Raw genomic sequence first — 20,722 nt, 5'->3', positions numbered from 1 at the left:
AAAACGAACATGTCATGCTTTTACTCCGTTGGTAAATCCCAGGACCTTCTGCTTGAAGCGTCACACACTAACTAACTAGCATGTCGCATTGGATTCAAGGAACATACTAACATACTGTGAGCAAAGATAACATCGTACCTAGAAACTACAAATACTGAATGGCGCAAACAGATGTCGGTGTGGAATCTCTTAAAAATACGATACCTCGTCAACGGCTCTCACTAGAATCCTGCCGAAACACTACTGACAGTCTAATGTACCCAATTTTTAGTATATTAATGGCAATACACATTGTTCTTCTTCAAAAGTGATGTTTGCACAAAAAATATACTTTGTAAGTATTATCAGAGTCTGTTTATTGGCTAACAATACAAGCCACTGGCTACAGATCCATTCTGTGATAAACACATATCAACGGCACTTTCCCTTTTCCGCTATACCTGCGGTGCAAGTTTTAGGTGACTCACCCTGTACTGGCTGATATTCTTCGAATATACGCCCGTGGATTTTAACAGTAATCCGCAGCATGACGCACAACCTCTCTCTCTTGTAGTGTCTGCACTGGAACTAGTTTAGCATCAGATGATTTAAATGGATCTAAGCACTATGGGACTTAACATCTGAGGTCATCAGCCCTCTAGACTTAGAACTACTTAAACCTAAATAACCTAAGGACATCACACACATCCATGCCCGAGGCAGGATTCGAACCTGCGACCGTAGCAGCAGCGCGGCTCCGGACTGAAGCGCCTAGAACTGCTCGGCCACAGCGGCCGGCTGTTTAACATCTCTGTGAGATTTTCGTGCTTACTAAGCGAACGTTTGACGAAACGCGCTGCGCTTCTTTGGATTTTCCCCGTTTCCTCTACCAGTCCTACCTGGTAATTGTCCCAGAATGCGAGTAGCACTCAAGTAACAGTCTAACATCATTTCCTAAGCCTCTTTCGTGGCTGGAGGTTTCATTCAACTAACCTGAGTCTGACATCTGCCTTAGCTGCGGTTAGTTTTATGTTGTCTTTCTACTTTAAACTGCTGTTTATGCACATTCCTAGATACGAGGATCAATGCAAAAGTCATGGCAACTATTTTTGTCTCAAAAATGGTAACGAATTAAGAAATTCTGAAATATGCAAATGGAAGATTAGTTCTTATATCAACAATGTATATTGGGAGATGGATGAACAATGTAAACTAAGCTAAACTCCGTCCTAACAGGCCATGAAGGTCCAACGTTACCGACCGGCCGCCGTGTCATCCTCAGCCCACATGCATCACTGGATGCGGATATGGAGGGGCATGTAGTCAGCACACCGCTCTCCCGGCCGTTGTCAGTTTTCGTGACCGGAGCCGCAACTGCTCAATCAAGTAGCCCCTCAGTTTGCCTCACAAGGGCTGAGTGCACCCCGCTGGACAGACCAGATGGTCACCCCTTCAAGTGCTAACCCAGGCCGACATTGCTTAACTTCGGTGATCTGACGGGAACCGGTGTTACCACTGCGGCAAGGCCATTGGCAATGAAATGGAGCTATCAGCACCCGGTGTTCCCAGGCGGTCACCCATCCAGTTACTAACCGGGCCCGATGTTGCTTAACTTCGGTGATCGGACGAGAACCGGTGTAGTCAACATGGTATGGCCGTTGGCGGATGAACAACCCCACTGCCATAAACACACATCACCAGAAAAAAGATGAAACAAATTTTATCGTTTCAAATGTGTTTTGCTGTCAATTGCAACAGTAAACAATAGTACAGGGCAGGAAAACGGATCTGTGATATATTGAGAGGAAGAGGCCGAGTACCCGTGCCCTCACCAAGTGCGGATCGTCGAACCTCCTGCGTCACTGTTGTGCCAACGTTTTCACGTGTTCGACACGCGTTCCACGCGATGGCTGTTTCAGTTTTGGTATGAGGTCATAATCGCAGGGTGATAAGTCTGGCGAATATGGTGGATGCTTCAGTACTTCCCATCCCCATAGCGTGAGCAGATTCCGCACACACGCTGCAGTATGGGCTCTCGCGTTGTCCTGAAGAATTCAGGCATCTTGTAGACGTCCAGGACGTTCCTCCCGAATAGCCCGTCGTAGGCGTCGTTGCAGGAAAGCGCGACAGTAGTACAGTACATTAACAATTTGCCCTGGTGGGATGTACTGGCACGAAATAACTCCTCTAATGTCATAGGCTACGATGACCATTAACTTGACAGGAGAGGTACTGCGACGAAATTTTTGCCTGCGTGGTGAAACTGGACAACGCCATTCGGCGAACTGGAATTTCAGTCCTGGCTCATCGGCCTTGGCCCAAAATTCGTCTATGGCGACGATCATCGCAAGCATATTTTCTCCCTCGTTGTCGTAACGCGCTGCATGCACACAAGTTTCGTAACGTGTCCACTTTTCCATTTCACTTACTGCATGAGGCACCCACTTTGCAGCAACTTTACACATGTGTAGATCGTCTTGTGAAATCCTTTCGGTTGTTGTCTTAACTCCAGAATGGCACTGTAATTCCTGCAGCGTCCATCTTTTATCGTTCTCCAAGCATTGGGCGATCTGGTTCAAAAATGGCTCTGAGCACTATGGGACTCAACTGCTGTGGTCATTAGTCCCCTAGAACTTAGAACTACTTAAACCTAACTAACCTAAGCACATCACACACATCCATGCCCGAGGCAGGATTCGAACCTGCGACCGTAGCAGGCGCACGGTTCCGGACTGCGCGCCTAGAACCGCGAGACCACAGCGGCCGGCGGGGCGATCTGGGTACGAACATACTGACAGAGCGCCCTCGTCGGTACATGTCGGCCGTTGCAGCTCTGCCACGCGTGAATGCATCTACCCACCGAGCAACGGTTCGGTACGGTACAGCTTAATTTCAAACCTCTTCCAAAAGCTCCCACAAGCTCCTTCACTCCACGGCGAACTGCAGTCTTTAAGTAAGAGCGCTGTTCAAGTCGCGTAACATCCATCCTTAATGGCTGCTCAACTCACAGGATGGTCTCTCTTCACGCTTCGTTCTTCTGGAAAGAACTGCCATATACACTACTGGCCATTAAAATCGCTACACCACATAGATGACGTGCTACAGACGCGAAATTTAACCGACAGGAAGAAGATGCTGTGATATGCAAATGATTAACTTTTCAGAGCATTCCCACAGGGTTCGTGCCGGTGGCGACACCTACAACGTGCTGACATGAGGAAAGTTTCCAACCGATTTCTCATACACAAACAGCACTTGACAGGCGTTGCCTGGTGAAACGTTGTTGTGATGCCTCGTGTAAGGAGGAGAAATGCGTACCATCACGTTTCCGGCTTTGATAAAGGTCGGGTTGTAGCGTATCGCGATTGCGGTTTATCGTATCGCGACATTGCTGCTCGCGTTGGTCGAGATCCAATGACTGTTAGCAGAATATGGAATCGGTGGGTTCAGGAGGGTAATACGGAACGCCGTGCTGGATCCCAACGACCTCGTATCACTAGCAGTCGAGATGACAGGCATCTTATCCGCATGGCTGTAACGGATCGTGCAGCCACGTCTCGATCCCCGAGTCAACAGATGGGGACGTTTGCAAGACAACAACCATCTTCACGAACAGTTCGACGACGTTTGCAGCAGCATGGACTATCAGCTCGGAGACCGTGGCTGCGGTTACCCTTGACGCTGCATCACAGACAGGAGCGCCTGCGATGGTACACTCAACGACGAACCTGGGTGCACGAATGGCAAAACGTCATTTTTTCGGATGAATCCAGGTTAACAGAACCTGGATTCATCCGAAAAAATTACGTTTTGCAGCATCATGATGGTCGCATCTGTGTTTGGTGACATCGCGGTGAACGCACATTGGAAGCGTGTATTCGTCATCGCCATACTGGCGTATCACCCAGCGTAGGGTGCCATTGGTTACACGTCTCGGTCAGCTCTTGTTCGCATTGACGGCCCTTTGAACAGTGGGCGTTACATTTCAGATGTGTTACGACCCGTGGCTCTACCCTTCATTCGATCCCTGCGAAACCCTACATTTCAGCAGAATAATGCACGACCGCATGTTGCAGGTCCTGTACGGGCCTTTCTGGATACAGAAAATGTTCGACTGCTGCCCTGGCCACCACATTCTCCGGATCTCTCACCAATTGAAAACGTTTGGTCAATGGTGGCCGAGCAACCGGCTCGTCACAATACGCCACTCACTACTCTTGATGAACTGTGGTATCGTTTGTAATGTACTATTGTGTACCGTTGCAACTCACAGTAAAACACGTTTGAAGCGATAAACATTTTTTCTTTATTCGCGTGGTACATATTTATAGCTGTGTGTATTCATCCATCTCTCTATATGTAATGTTTACATATGAACTAACCTCCCACTTGCATATTTCACAATTGTTTAAATCGTTATCATTTTCGAGACAAAAAGTAGTTGCCATGACTTTTTCAATGAGACTCGTATTTTACGGATGTGACAGATTCCAGTGATCATTCTGCGATCGTACAATCATACAATAACGGGCCTTTCCATTTATTAATGTGCAATACGTTACATTTATCTACGTTGAAGGTTAGCTGCCAGTTCCCCTGCACCAAGCGTTGATCTGCTGCGACTTCTCCGTATAAAACAGCTTGTGACGTTACCCACTAGCTCGTTCACATAAATTCAGACCAGTAATGCGTCTGTGACACTCCCTTGCGACACACCACGTGTTACTTTTACGCTTAAGATTTCTCTCCGTTAAGATCGATATAAAGCGTTCTTCAAGCGCGTCACAAAGCTGGTCTGATATTCCACATGTTTGTAGTAGTGAACGGTTTCGAACTCTGTTAGAAAGCCAAGAAATGCAGTATCACTCGGGGGCAGGCATATGTTGCCTTCTATATTTGAAAGATGGGCAGAGTGAGCTGCGTTTCAAATGATCGTTGTTTTCGGAGTCCGTGTTGATTTCTACGGAGCAGATTTTCGCTCCATAGAAAGACCATAATGCGCCAGCATAAGTCCTGTTCCAAAATTCTACAACAGACTAACTGCTGTTGACACAGCTCGCATCATCCAGGACCGATTATGTGAGCGAGAGCACAGATTTTCGTGTCTCTCCTGTTCACCTCAGTGACCAGATTTCAGTATTACTGAGACTTATTGGCCTACTTTGGAGCGTCATCGCTATCCACTTGCACCATCATTCCATCATTACCTGAAATTTGCTACTATTTTGCACGAAGAATGGCATAAGATTTTCTTGAAAACTTAGCAGGATGTAAATACACAAAACTACAAGCAGTCACTTTTTTTTATTACAAATACTGTATCTTTGAAACATATTACTTTTAGCTAAAATAAAGTGAATTTCCCCTACTAATATTCCAGACTGTTAATGTAAGAACAGAACTAAGTCAGCAGTTCATTTGAAGGTTTTTTTATTGTTTCAAATCTAAATATAAAGTTCATGTTCATACAAACAGCTGCATATCGTTGCAAATACTGTAACTCTGTATAATTGTATTCCTGGGCATTCATGTTAATGCCAATCTTGATTAAAGTGTTTGCGCATAAAGTGACTGAATTATACGTGAAAGTACGAACAGAAATAAGACACAAGATCGCTTGAAGTTTGTTCTTGTACTAATTCAGTTATTTATTTATTTATTTTATTTTGTGCTCTCATGTTAACGACAGCCTAATTAAAATATCTGTTCAGATATCGACTTTAATACACACAAACAAAACCAGCAAAGTAGACCTATGCCATATCACTTTTCAAGATCTTTGTTACAAGCAACAGTTGTATAGGACATGCTGGGTGCTGCCCAAGTTTTGCTATCACAGTGTAAATCATAAGACTGTGTAAAAGTGTATGAAGTGATGTACGAACTGACCATCAAAATTGAGGCAGACAGATGGACACTAACAGAGAAAAGCCGTCCATAGTGTCTCAGTAAGTACAAAACTAAGATTTTGCATGCATATCGCCATATAAACAATACTCACGGCGATACATTTAAAGCATGTTCCATACTCTTGTCACAGAACCAGTACCCAACATTATGCTAGAAACAGTAACGTAACTTCCAGAAAACCATCTGAAGATGAGCCTGAAAAGGTTCGGAAACCTGTTCATGGGCCTGCCGCTGTGGCCGAGCGGTTCTAGGCACTTCAGTCCAGAACCGCACTGCTCCTACGGTCGCAGGTTCGAATTCTGCCTCGGCATGGATGTGTGTGATGTCCTCAGCTTAGTTAGGTGCCGTTCGAGAGTGGAACGGTAGAGAGACAGCATGAAGGTGGTTCATTAAACCCTCTGCCAGGCACTTTATTGTGAATAGCAGAGTAATCACGCAGATGTAGATGTAGGTTTAAGTAGTTCTAAGTCTAGGGGACTGGTGACCTCAGATGTGAAGTCCCATAGTGCTTAGAGCCATTGGAAAAATTTTATCCTGTTCATGGAATAATAAATAACTATTCAAGAAAGTGACTGGTTGAAGTTTTATGTACACTCCTGGAAATGGAAAAAAGAACACATTGACACCGGTGTGTCAGACCCACCATACTTGCTCCGGACACTGCGAGAGGGCTGTACAAGCAATGATCACACGCACGGCACAGCGGACACACGAGGACCCGCGGTGTTGGCCGTCGAATGGCGCTAGCTGCGCAGCATTTGTGCACCGCCGCCGTCAGTGTCAGCCAGTTTGCCGTGGCATACGGAGCTCCATCGCAGTCTTTAACACTGGTAGCATGCCGCGACAGCGTGGACGTGAACCGTATGTGCAGTTGACGGACTTTGAGCGAGGGCGTATAGTGGGCATGCGGGAGGCCGGGTGGACGTACCGCCGAATTGCTCAACACGTGGGGCGTGAGGTCTCCACAGTACATCGATGTTGCCGCCAGTGGTCGGCGGAAGGTGCACGTGCCCGTCGACCTGGGACCGGACCGCAGCGACGCACGGATGCACGCCAAGACCGTAGGATCCTACGCAGTGCCGTAGGGGACCGCACCGCCACTTCCCAGCAAATTAGGGACACTGTTGCTCCTGGGGTATCGGCGAGGACCATTCGCAACCGTCTCCATGAAGCTGGGCTACGGTCCCGCACACCGTTAGGCCGTCTTCCGCTCACGCGCCAACATCGTGCAGCCCGCCTCCAGTGGTGTCGCGACAGGCGTGAATGGAGGGACGAATGGAGACGTGTCGTCTTCAGCGATGAGAGTCGCTTCTGCCTTGGTGCCAATGATGGTCGTATGCGTGTTTGGCGCCGTGCAGGTGAGCGCCACAATCAGGACTGCATACGACCGAGGCACACAGGGCCAACACCCGGCATCATGGTGTGGGGAGCGATCTCCTACACTGGCCGTACACCACTGGTGATCGTCGAGGGGACACTGAATAGTGCACGGTACATCCAAACCGTCATCGAACCCATCGTTCTACCATTCCTAGACCGGCAAGGGAACTTGCTGTTCCAACAGGACAATGCACGTCTGCATGTATCCCGTGCCACCCAACGTGCTCTAGAAGGTGTAAGTCAACTACCCTGGCCAGCAAGATCTCCGGATCTGTCCCCCATTGAGCATGTTTGGGACTGGATGAAGCGTCGTCTCACGCGGTCTGCACGTCCAGCACGAACGCTGGTCCAACTGAGGCGCCAGGTGGAAATGGCATGGCAAGCCGTTCCACAGGACTACATCCAGCATCTCTACGATGGTCTCCATGGGAGAATAGCAGCCTGCATTGCTGCGAAAGGTGGATATACACTGTACTAGTGCCGACATTGTGCATGCTCTGTTGCCTGTGTCTATGTGCCTGTGGTTCTGTCAGTGTGATCATGTGATGTACCTGACCCCAGGAATGTGTCAATAAAGTTTCCCCTTCCTGGGACAATGAATTCACGGTGTTCTTATTTCAATTTCCAGGAGTGTATTTATCTTCAGTTAACAGTCACGGATTCTCAAATATCCGTAATGGATCAGCTTAATAATTTTATAGGATCTGTATCCATGCCAGACGACTAGACGCTACTCGTATTTTGAACGCCAACGGTTTTTATATACCGTATTAGACATTGTAATGTGTTGTGTTTTTGGTGTTTTCCATTTTTTTACCCGTGTACGTTAGACTAATACTAGAGAAGGAACAAATTCTTTCGAACAGTCTACGCAGAATCGTATTGGTATTCTATCAGGTCACCTTTCCTCTGTCCGCCCCCGCTAGCTGAGTGGTGCCGGCACGGTAACTCAGCGTGTTCGGTCAGAGGGTTAGCTGCCCTCTGTAATAAAAAAACCGAGTTAATGGATCAACGGCGAACTGAAAAGGGGGGTTTGCGACGTCCTCTACGAGCAGATACAATGAACGAAATCGAACAAAATGAGGAAAAAAAAAGTGGTCAGCGCGACAGAATGTCAATCCTCAGGGCCCGGTTTCGATTCTCGGCTGGGTCGCATATTTTCTCCGCTCAGGGACTGGGTGTTGTGTTGTCCTAATCATCATCATTTCCTCCCCATCGACGCGCAAGTCGCCGAAGTGGGGTCAAATTGAAAGACTTGCACCCGACGAAGGTCTACCCGACGGGAGGCCCTAATCACACGACAAAAAATGGTTCAAATGGCTCTGAGCACTATGGGACTTAACGTCTAAGGTCATAAGTCCCCTAGAACTTAGAACTACTTAAACCTAAGGACATCACACACATCCATGCCCGAGGCAGGATTCGAACCTGCGACCGTAGCGGTCGCGTGGTTCCAGACTGTAGCGCCTAGAACCGCTCGGTCACTCCAGCCGGCAGTCACACGACGTTTTACCTTTCCTCTGCCTAACATTTTAAACCTGATTTTCTCCCTCATGGTCATTTAGGTTAAAATCTCTTGTTTTGGTGTTCTTGCTGCTATTAGAAGCAGGAACTGCAGCCAGATCATTCTCAGTGAATCAATTTCGTAAATCGGAATATGCTATTTTCACCTTCTTTCTTTCATCATCTGTACCCATATCTGTACGATCCTACCGATTGCCTGCTCTTATTATTACTAATTCTCAGATAACCTTTTTTTGTGGAATTCCAGAATAAGCAAGTTGCCCTCGTGTGTACTCTAGGTATCTACATTTACTGCTAGTCACCATGGTGGACAGTGGCTTCCAACAAGAGACTACGAAATAGGCGGGCACTTGGTGAAGGGGCCAACGATGGGCCCAAGGCAACACCTTCCCACGGACGGCGGCAAGCTGTGCGCTGTGACGCGCCTTCGCCATTTACATCTATAACATCTTTGCGCGAAATGCATGCCTCCTTGCGTTGTATAAAGCGTGAAGCGCATGCACCAAGTATAACAGCAGAACAAAAAGACATCGTGTGGACGCAGCTGACCACGGGTAATGAAACTGCAGTGAACGAGCCTCCGCTGGTTGTCGTTCTACTACGCGGCCCGTATGCCACATGTAATGTAGTATAGTGTATTGTAGTTTAGTGTAGCGTTGGTATACTGACCGGGGCGAGCCCTGGGCACTCGTAGACAGTGTAGTCGCCCTCTTCACCCTCCTCGTCGCTCTCCGCCTCAGACACTGAACCTGGACGCTCGTTGGCGCCTGTGCGGCTGTAACATAACAAACATCACCACACGATGTCGAGCTGTAACACAACAACAAAAACAGCACCATCAATGACAACACAATACCATACAGATACAACACAACAATGGCAACAAGAACAAGTGAACACAACATTACACGCTATACATGGCTGTAACACAACAATAGCCACTCAACACAACATTACACACAACATACATTGCAATACAACAGATCAACACAAACAATACGATCAGTGAAGTGCTGTGTTGTGTCGTGTTGCTTAATAAGAGCATTGGTGTTACTGTAATCTACGGTACGGAGACTGGTTTGATGCACCTCTCCGTGCTACTCTGTCCTGTGCAAGCCTCTTCTTTTCCGAATAACTACTGCAATCTACATCCTTCTGAATCTACTTACTAAATTCGTCTATTGACTCCCTCTACGATTTTTACCCTCCCACACTTCCCTCCAACACTAAATTGGTCATCCCTAGATGTTGCTTAATGTTTCCTATCAACCGATCCCTTCTTTAAGTCAAATTGTGCCACAAATTCTTGACTCCCCAATTCTATTCAGTACATCCTTATTAGTTATGTGATCTATCCATTTAATCTTTAGCATCTTATATAGCACCACATTCGAAAAGCTTCTATTCATTTCTTGTATAAACTGTTTAACGTCCATGTTTCACTTCCTTACATGGCTATACTCCAGACAAATACGTTCAGAAAAGATTTTCTGACACTTAAGTCTACATTCGAGGTTAACAAATTTCTCTCCTACAGAAGCGAGTCCTTGCAGTTGCCAGTGCCTCTGCCAGGCGCTTAAGTGTGATGGGCAGAGTATCGTCCATCATCAGTTATGTTGCTAACCAAATAGCAGAACACAACTAATACTTTAATTGTATAGTTTCCTAATCTAATTCCTCAACATCAACTGATTTATTTAGATTACATTCCATTATGCTTGTCTTGCTTCGGTTGATGTTCATCTTATATCCTCCTTTCAAGCCATCGTCCGTTCCGTTCAACTGCTCTTCCAAGTCGTTTGCTGTCTCTCACAGAATTACAATGTCATCACCAAACATCAAATTTTTAATTTTTTCCTCCCTGAACTTTAATTCCTACGCGGAATTTTTCTTTGGTTTCCTTTACTGCTTGCTCAATGTACGAACTGGATAATATCAGGGATATGCTACAGCCCTGTCTCACTCCCTTCTCAACTACTGCTTCCCTTTCATGCTCCTCGACTCTTACAACAGCCGTATGGTTTCTGTACAAGTTGTTAAAACCCTTTCGTTCCCTGTATCTTACCCCTGCTACCTTCAGAATTTTAAAAAACAATGTTCCATTCGCCATTGTCAAAAGGTACCTCTAAGTCTACAAATGCTACACTGAAGCGCCAATGAAACTGGTATAGGCATGTGTATTCAAATACACAGACATATTAACAGGCAGAATAGGGCGCTGCGGTCAGAAACGCCTATAGAAGACAGCAAGTGTCTGGCGCAGTTGTTACATCGGTTACTGCTGCTACGGTGGCAGGTTATCAGGATTTAAGTGAGTCTGAACGTGGTGTTATAGTCGGCGCAAGAGCGATGGGACACAGCACCTCCTAGGTAGTGCTGAAGTGGAGATTTTCCCTTTACGACCGTTAAACGAGTGTACAGTGAATATCAGGAATTCGGTAAAACATCCAATCTTCGACATCGCTGCGGCCGAAAACAGATTCTGCAAGACGACGACTGAAGAAAATCATTCAATGTGGAAGAAATGCAACTCTCCCGCAAATTGCTGCAGTTTTCAGTGCTGGGCCTTCAACAAGTGTCAGCGTGCGAACCATTCAACGAATCATCATCGATACTGGCTTTCGAAGCCGAAGGCCCACTCGTGTACCCTTGATGATTGCACGACACAAAGCTTTACGCCTCGCCTGGGCCCATCAACACCGAAATTGGACTGTTGATGACTGGAAACATGTTGCCTGGTCGGACGAATCTCCTTTCAAATTGCATCGAGCGGATGAACGTGCACAGGTATGGAGACAACCTCATCAATCCAGGGACCCAGCATGTCAACAGGGGACTGTTCAAGCTGGTGGAGGCTCTGTAATGGTGTGGGGTATGTGTAGTGGGAGCGGTATGGGACCTCTGATACGTCTAGATACGATTCTGACAAGTGACACATAGGTAAGCATCCTGTCCTATCAATTGCATCCATTCATGTCCATTGTGCATTCCGACGGACTTGGGCAATTCCAGCAGGACAGTGCGACACCTCACACGTCCAGAATTGTTACAGAGTGGCTCCAGGAACACTCTTTTCAGTTTAGACACTTCCGCTGCCCACCAAACTCCCCAGACGTGAACATTATTGAGCATATATGGGATGCCTTGCAACGTGCTGTTCAAAAGAGATCTCCACCTCCTCGTACCCTCACGGATTTATGGACAGCCCTGCAAGATTCATGGTGTCAATTTCCTCCAGCACTAATTCAGACAATAGGCGAGTCCATGCCACGTCGTGGCCCTACACGATTCTAGGCAGGTGTACCAGTATCTTTAGCTCTTCAGTGTATAAACGTAGGTTTGCCTTTTCTTTAACCTATCATCTAAGATAAATCGTAGGGTCGTATTGCCTCACATGTTCCTACATTTCTCTGGAATCCAAGCAACAGCATATGTAATTGTAACTTAGTTTTAAATAAATACGTTGCCTGGTCGTACGAGTTATTGTGATCGCTTCTCAGCTTTGGTTACTGATAACTACAGGGTGTTTCAAAATGACCGGTATATTTGAAACGGCAATAAAAACTAAACGAGAAGCGATAGAAATACACCGTTTGTTGCAATATGCTTGGGACAACAGTACATTTTCAGGCGGACAAACTTTCGAAATTACAGTAGTTACAATTTTCAACAACAGATGGCGCTGCAAGTGATGTGAAAGATATAGAAGACAACGCAGTCTGTGGGTGCGCCATTCTGTACGTCGTCTTTCTGCTGTAAGCGTGTGCTGTTCACAACGTGCAAGTGTGCTGTAGACAACATGGTTTATTCCTTAGAACAGAGGATTTTTCTGGTGTTGGAATTCCACCGCCTAGAACACAGTGTTGTTGCAACAAGACGAAGTTTTCAACGGAGGTTTAATGTAACCAAAGGACCGAAAAGCGATACAATAAAGGATCTGTTTGAAAAATTTCAACGGACTGGGAACGTGACGGATGAACGTGCTGGAAAGGTAGGGCGACCGCGTACGGCAACCACAGAGGGCAACGCGCAGCTAGTGCAGCAGGTGATCCAACAGCGGCCTCGGGTTTCCGTTCGCCGTGTTGCAGCTGCGGTCCAAATGACGCCAACGTCCACGTATCGTCTCATGCGCCAGAGTTTACACCTCTATCCTTACAAAATTCAAACGCGGCAACCCCTCAGCGCCGCTACCATTGCTGCACGAGAGACATTCGCTAATGATATAGTGCACAGGATTGATGACGGCGATATGCATGTGGGCAGCATTTGGTTTACTGACGAAGCTTATTTTTACCTGGACGGCTTCGTCAATAAACAGAACCGGCGCATATGGGGAACCGAAAAGCCCCATGTTGCAGTCCCATCGTCCCTGCATCCTCAAAAAGTACTGGCCTGGGCCGCCATTTCTGCCAAAGGAATCATTGGCCCATTTTTCAGATCCGAAACGATTACTGCATCACGCTATCTGGACATTCTTCGTGAATTTGTGGCGGTACAAACTGCCTTAGACGACAATGCGAACACCTCGTGGTTTATGCAAGATGGTGCCCGGCCACATCGCACGGCCGACGTCTTTAATTTCCTGAATGAATATTTCGATGATCGTGTGATTGCATTGGGCTATCCGAAACATACAGGAGGCGGCGTGGATTGGCCTCCCTATTCGCCAGACATGAACCCCTGTGACTTCTTTCTGTGGGGACACTTGAAAGACCAGGTGTACCGCCAGAATCCAGAAAAAATTGAACAGCTGAAGCAGTACATCTCATCTGCATGTGAAGCCATTCCGCCAGACACGTTGTCAAAGGTTTCGGGTAATTTCATTCAGAGACTACGCCATATTATGCTACGCATGGTGGATATGTGGAAAATATCGTACTATAGAGTTTCCCAGACCGCAGCACCATCTGTTTTTGAAAATTGTAACTACTGCAATTTCTAAAGTTTGTCTGCCTGAAAATGTACTGTTGTCCCAAGCATATTGCAACAAACGGTGTATTTCTATCGCTGCTCGTTTAGTTTTTATTGCCGTTTCAAATATACCGGTCATTTTTGAAACACCCTGTAGATGCCAGTGTCTATGAGTTTAATTTGTACACCACAGCACTGAAGATGATCACTATGTGATTGAAAATCGATTTTTCTATCAATAAACCATCAACATTACGGCCAACGCTGACATTCCTTTTAATTTAACATGTATGGTCGTTGTGCACACAGCACTCCATGGAGTCGCCAATCAATAGTTTGTTTATGTATTTAATAATGTGTCTAAGAGCGTGTTTATGGTTCAGTCGTAGGAATATTTATTTAATTTCAGTTATTTAAATGTAAATCCTGTATTTCGAATGTGTTTCATTTTGTTTGTGAGCGTGAGTTGGTTTGGAGACAGGGCGGGAGCGGTCTAGCCAATCACAGCGATCGTTCCAAAAAGGAGCATCGTTTCGAGGGAGGACACAGAAGAGTCCTGGAGGACGGCGCGACGATCGAGTCGCAGAGGACGCGGGAGCGTGCTGGACAGTACGGCGTGTCGGACGCATGGTCGCCGGAGATAGAAATATTTCGTAGCGCCGACTTGTGCACTTGTGAGATTTCCGTGGCTTCTGCAGTGAACACGTAGTATGCGTTTAGAAGTGAATATCTCGCTAGCTATGTTGTTGTTCATAACTAGTTACGTACAGCATTTGCTGTTTTCTAACGGATCATTCAGACGACGTATTTCAAAGGGTCATATACTTGGTTGCACTCACACTGTTTGAGACAGATCGGCGAGACCCGTCCCGCGCTCTTCCCTTGTTAGCCTAAAGCGCCGGGGTAAACGGACCGGAACGCCAGACCGTGGGCCCGCTGCCTGCTACCCGTCCAGAGGAGCGCTGCCTGGCCGCCTCGGCCGGCCAGCTGTGTGCCTTACATTATGCAGCCGGCAGAGTACGGACCCGTGCCACGCGTCACTCCACGTCAGGGAGCGAAACGATTTGATCCCCCTGGTCTGGACTTCCATCAGCCAGAAACTATGCACAAGCGCCGTCGCTCGCTACTCCAATATACTGTACATTTCTCTCGAAATTACCTGCATCCACAATGTGAACCTTCAAGTTTCTCGAAAGATGTAAAGGCAGTTTCCACAAGCTCTTTCACGCATGCCTTACTACGAGCTACTTGATGTAGAATGGCGATTTCTACGAGCAGCTGGAAGGCACCGCCATGGGTTTTCCACTCAGTCCAGTGATTGCCACTTTCTTCATGAAGTATTTGGAAAGACAGGCACTGGACTTGGCACCTTGTAAACTAAGGAGTAGAGCCACGGCGAGCAGCTGCTCGGTGACTTCTTTTGCTTAAGACATCTAAACAGTCTCCATGTAGAATAAAATTAACTATGGAGATAGAAAAGGACTAACAGCGGCCATTTCTAGACGTTCTGGTTACAAGGAATGCTGAGAATCTGCGACACGGTGTGAATTGAAAACTGACATACAAGGACCGGTACTTGCGCTGTCAAATCATCTGCCGAGACCGAAAAGAGTGATACGTTTGTAGTATACATGATTTCAGAAAAACGTGGATGAGTTATTCAAGAGTCAGAGCTTCACAAATTGAGCATGTCAAAGTCACGTAGGCCCTCTTCTGGCCTTTATCCAAGCAGTTATTCAGCTTGGCATTGCTTGATAAAGTAGGTGGACGTCCTCTTGAGCGGTATCATGCGGAATTCTGTCCAGTTGGCGCGCCAGATCGTCAAAATCCCGAGCTGGTTGGAGGGACCTGCCCATAATTCTCCAAACGTGCTCAACTGGGGAAAGACCCGGTGATATTGCTGGCAAAGGTAGCGTTTGAGAAGCAAGAGGAAAAGCAGGAGAAGGGCTTGCCATGAAGGACAACAAGACGGGCGTACAATATCATCAACGTACCGCTGTATTGTAAGGGTGCCGCGGATGACAACCAAAGCGGTCCTGTTATGAAAAGAAATGGCACCCCAGACCATGACTCCTGGTTGGCGGTCTCTTGGCTGGCAACTATCAGGCTGGCGTCCACCGCTGTCTGAGACGTCTTGTCATGCGGGCTCAGTTCGAAGCGGTACTCATCAATGAAGGCAATCCTAGTCCAGTCAATGAGATTCCAGGCCCGAACATGTGTCTGGAGACGCCCTGGACTGTGGTGGATACCAACCCGATTGTCGCCCGCCATGAGGCCCGACATCAAGGAATGATGGCCTGGCTTGCCAATTCTTTTCATAGCAGGTTCCCTTTGGTTGTCATTCGCTGCACCCTTACAGCTCAGCTGTACGTCTACGATACTCTACGCCCCGTTTTGTTGCCCTTCATGGTAAGTCGTCCTGCGCGCACATTTCAGCAAGATAATGCCCGCCCGCACACGACGAGAGTTTCTGCTACTTGTCCTTGTGCTTGCCAAACCCTACCTTGGTCAGCAAGGTTGTCGGGTCATTATGGGCAGAGCTCTCCAACCATCTCGGGATTGTGACGATCTAACGAGCCAATTGGACAGAATTTGGCACGATATCCCTCAGGGGGACATCGAACAACTCAATCAACCAATGCCAAACCAGATAACTGCTCGCATAATGGCCAGAGGTGGACTAACGGATTATTGTCTTCCTCAATTTAAGAAGCTCTTTCTCTTGAATAAATCATTCAGTTTTTCTGAAAGTGTAATCATTTGTTTGTCTATAGACGTACATGACATTTACTGATGTCCGTCCAATCCGTCCAATTCCAATGTGGTGCGTCGTTTTCTTTTTGTCTTAGAGTGCATAATCTCCGGCCGCTATCTTGATTCAGTCCGCTACCAGCGATTGAGGGTAAGCTTTTTACAAAGCCAGCCATTCATATTGGCGCAACATTAGTATAATCGTTAAAAAAATCGTCGGTGGAAGAACCCAAGACAGAAGCCAACAGGTAATAAGTCAACAAGTGCTCATGGAAGCCTCAACACTTTTTTTAACTGTCACGTTCATTTCAGTCAAGATTCCCATAAATTTTTTAATGGATATATCGGTTTCGACCGAGTAGTCCTCATCAACAATCTATAAACACTTGTCAGCCGATGGCTGTGTCAAAAAGTAAGAGTCAACTTTTCCATGACGTTCCTACTAGAGCTCTCTAGCGGGAGTGTCCTCTTGTAGCATTTCCACGATACCCCCTACTGCAGGGTGATGCATAGTGTGGAACCACCCTTCTAAAACAAAAACAGATGGATGAACAGAAATTTGAAGTCAAACAATATGAGATGGGAGAAATACAAAAGGCATCACGTGGGAAATCAAACAGAGAGGGTGTTGTGGTTGACAAGAGAGCCAACACCGTGTTACTAGAGGAGGCCGAAATGCACGCGTTTTAGCTCACGCAGGCTGGCGTGATGTCTGGAACAGGACAAGGAAATTAGAATTTAGAAAAACGGACGTAGCTGGTGGAATACTTAACTATAATCCATTAATGATGAACGTCGGTTTTCACGGTACATGATTCACAATATCAATAGTAACTGATAATGGCGCCTTGCTAGGTCGTAGCAAATGACGTAGCTGAAGGCTATGCTAAATTATCGTCTCGGCAAATGAGAACGTAAGTAGGCAGTGAACCATCGCTAGCAAAGTCGGTTGTACAACTGGGGCGATTTCTAGGAAGTCTCTCTAGACCTGCCGTGTGGCGGCGCTCGGTCTGCAATCACTGATAGTGGCGACACGCGGGTCCGACGTATACTAACGGACCGCGGCCGATTTAAAGGCTACCACCTAGCAAGTGTGGTGTCTGGCGGTGACACCACAGAGGGGATTTCACAAGAAAAACAATGATGCCTTTCTTTTGGACATAGTTTTATTCATCCTAGATCGTGACTGATGTTTCTTTCTTGCCAATGAAGTGAAATGTGATGCCGCTAAGAAGCCGAGCGCACTGAGATCGTCCTGATATCAAGAGAAAGGAGTGCTCATGTTATAGCAGAAGATTGAAATCAGTACCAAGCATGCAGACCACCCGTTACCCACAGTGCGATGGTGAAACTTCTTGCTGAATTCCGCGAAACCCGTACTGTTGGGAGACAATCCGAAAACTGGACGACTGAAAACGACTAGTAACGAAGCAACATCAAACTCCTTTATGACAGCCTTCAGTAGGAGTCTAGAGGCAGTACTAGCTCTACCTCGCACGGAACTGGGATCAACCGTACAACAACAACGAGAATTTTGGCCACACATAAATGATATCATTACTAATTCATATGTTTACAACGTCTCGGCGAGGACGATCCAGGTCGACGGGTTCAGTTCGCAGGTGAGTGACACGTTAGCTGAACGAAAGGTGTTGTTTCCCTATTACGTATTGTTTACGGGAGAAGCAAATTTCGCTGTAAACGGAGAGGCAAATAAACACAACTATAAATGGTTCTGAGCACTATGGGACTCAACTGCTGTGGTCATTAGTCCTCTAGAACTTAGAACTACTTAAACCTAACTAACCTAAGGACATCACACACATCCCTGCCCGAGGCAGGATTCGAACCCGCGACCGTAGCAGTCGCACGGTTCCGGACTGCGCGCCTAGAACCGCGAGACCACCGCGGCCAGCCACAACTATAAATACTGGTCAGTTGTCAGCCCACACCGGGTGAAGCCATCAAAGGCAGTTGTACCACCGAAAGCGATGTTTTGGTGTCGAATGTGGGGCTTCTCGTAATGGTAGGCCCTTCTTCATTCAGGGAACGCTAACGCCAGCCCGTTATCTGCATTTTTTAGACGTAGATATCCTGCCGCCACTGCTTAAACTTTATTTCAGCCCTTTTGTGCCCCGCCTCATTATGTACTAGCTGTCCGGTCATACTAGTTTTCCTGCAGATGTTGAGGTCATGGAGGTCCGGGCGAGTAGCTGCCATGTTTCCTCGACAAGATTTCGGTCTACGGACACACGAGAATGCAGTTGTGTACACCGTGATCAGAAAACTTTGCCGGCCGAAGTGGCTGAGCGGTTCTGGCGCTTCAGTCTGGAACCGCGCGATCGCTACGGTCGCAGGTTCGAATCCTGCCTCGGGCATGGATGTGTGTGATGTCCTTAGGTTAGTTAGGTTTAAGTAGTTCTAAGTTCTAGGGGACTGATGACCTCAGATGTTAAGTCCCATAGTGCTCAGAGCCATTTGAACCATTTTTTTTCCAGAAAACTTGCACACCTCAGGGAGCGGACTGTTTATGTTTTCCCTTGCAATCCGATAGATGAGTTGGTTAAAGTGCAAGAGGATCATGTAAGCGAATGACTACAACCTTACAGCACGCTGGAGAACACGTGCATCATATCTGTAGCCGTTAAGTGCTAGCACCAGTATTTTCCTTGGTTTTGTAACGTCTCTTAGCAAAAGGCATATTATGTAATAAAGAGAAAACATTGTGTGTCATGTTTTGTTCTTGTATAAAATTATGTACTGTGTTTTTTATTTATTTTAGACAATATCTGTGTCGGCGAGTACTGAAACCGCCACAGACGATACTTATTAAATATGAAACAAAGATGAGAATATGTGACTAGTATAAATAATACAGAACGAACATTAATTTCTCTGTCGTCTTCTTAGAGTTACGTGAGTAGGATAGCCTGTGACGTTATATTGTACGCTTGCGTAGCATTCTTTTGTCAAGATTGTAAGAGGGACGCCATTAGACATAGCCTTGGAAAGGTGTGTTATTAATTGAATTGTTTAAATGTTTTGAATAGAGTTACTTAGTGAAACCTTGCATTATGATTTGTAATAAGCTTGCCTGGTATTTTATCCCATCCCTTTAAGACATTTTCAGTTATTTAAATATTATTCGTGGTGCAGAGCTGCGCTACGAACGAACGAGCCGCTGCCGCGGCGCATTCAAACTGCATTAAATGAAATCAATCATACCGCAAAGAAGCGGGCAGGTAATAGTGAAGTAAAATTATTTCTTTCAGCTTTCGGAATTTCAGAGCAGAGCAGCAGATTTTATGATGTGTTTTACAGGTTGACGCGGGCTGCTGATAATATATTACTAACAGTGCAAAAAGATAATTTACCTTCATAACATAAAAGAAATCTTGCTGTGCGTAGTTCTGGTCTCGCAACGTTATAGTAAAAACATCTTTTTTCTCCGATAATAGTCTCATGTTCTCGTGTTAGTCGTGGTATTTATTGTTGTTTTACTGTTAACAAAAATCCACTGCAAAATTTTGATGTTGAACAATCATTGCGTACTGTAATATCAGTATTGATAACGAAGTAATTTTCATTAACCTTTTCAATAACTGTAAAGTAAGGAAGATATGTTGAACTTTATGGCGAGTTACAGTAACGAAAAAATGTTCCTTTAATAGAAAGCCAGATCCAGAACAATAAGAACATAATATATTTTGTTTTGTTGAAAATTAATGAGCCAAAGAAAGTCATAGCACAGCATCACTAAAAGGTATTTCGGGGCTCTTTTCGTAGCAACATATTTTATCTCATATATTAGTTGTTACACGAGTAATAGTAAAACAAAGCAAATAATAATAGAAAAGAGCCAGCGAAAGTTTGTGCGAAATGTGATATAACTCAGAATGAATAATGCTATGCTCAAATGAAAGATACGTCGTTTTTCTCGTGTAATTCTCTGTTTGTTTGCTGTGTCACGTCATCCCCTTTCCATTTGCACCAGGCGAACGGTCTACCCGACGGGAGGCCCTAGCCACACGGCATTTCCATTTCCATTGGTAAATTACGGTTACATGCATACTGGCCGCCATATCTTGTTAACATAGCCTCACAGCTTTTGCCCATTGCCCAACTCATACGAAATAACTTTAAATGTCTATTTCCCCACCTGTTTTGTTTTAATCAGGTGGTTCCAGAAAAGCTACACTATGAGCCTCATGGAAACGTTGACTCCAATGATGCTTTGACACAACCATCGGAGAAGATATGTTTGTGG

The 20,722-nt window shown here is 46.1% G+C and overlaps 1 protein-coding gene and 1 non-coding gene across 3 annotated transcripts in view; both read right to left on the bottom strand.

Moving 5' to 3' along the window:
* The window catches only part of LOC126259652 (neural proliferation differentiation and control protein 1), a 1,177,794-nt gene that overhangs the window by 21,174 nt on the left and 1,135,898 nt on the right, over positions 1–20,722 (bottom strand). For both annotated transcript variants that reach the window (XM_049956584.1, XM_049956583.1), the window contains exon 7: positions 9,463–9,568. In XM_049956584.1, the coding sequence (XP_049812541.1) occupies positions 9,463–9,568 (106 nt within the window). The remainder of the gene's footprint in view (positions 1–9,462; positions 9,569–20,722) is intronic.
* On the bottom strand, positions 1,524–1,642 carry LOC126261107 (5S ribosomal RNA). The gene has a single exon (XR_007546680.1). It is a non-coding gene; the product is annotated as a 5S ribosomal RNA (ribosomal RNA).

The sequence above is a fragment of the Schistocerca nitens genome, chromosome 5 (assembly GCF_023898315.1).
Source record: "Schistocerca nitens isolate TAMUIC-IGC-003100 chromosome 5, iqSchNite1.1, whole genome shotgun sequence".
NCBI classification, from domain to species: Eukaryota; Metazoa; Arthropoda; class Insecta; order Orthoptera; family Acrididae; genus Schistocerca; species Schistocerca nitens.
The sequence above is the reverse complement of the archived record's forward strand: the minus strand, read 5'-3'. Positions and strand labels throughout refer to the sequence as shown.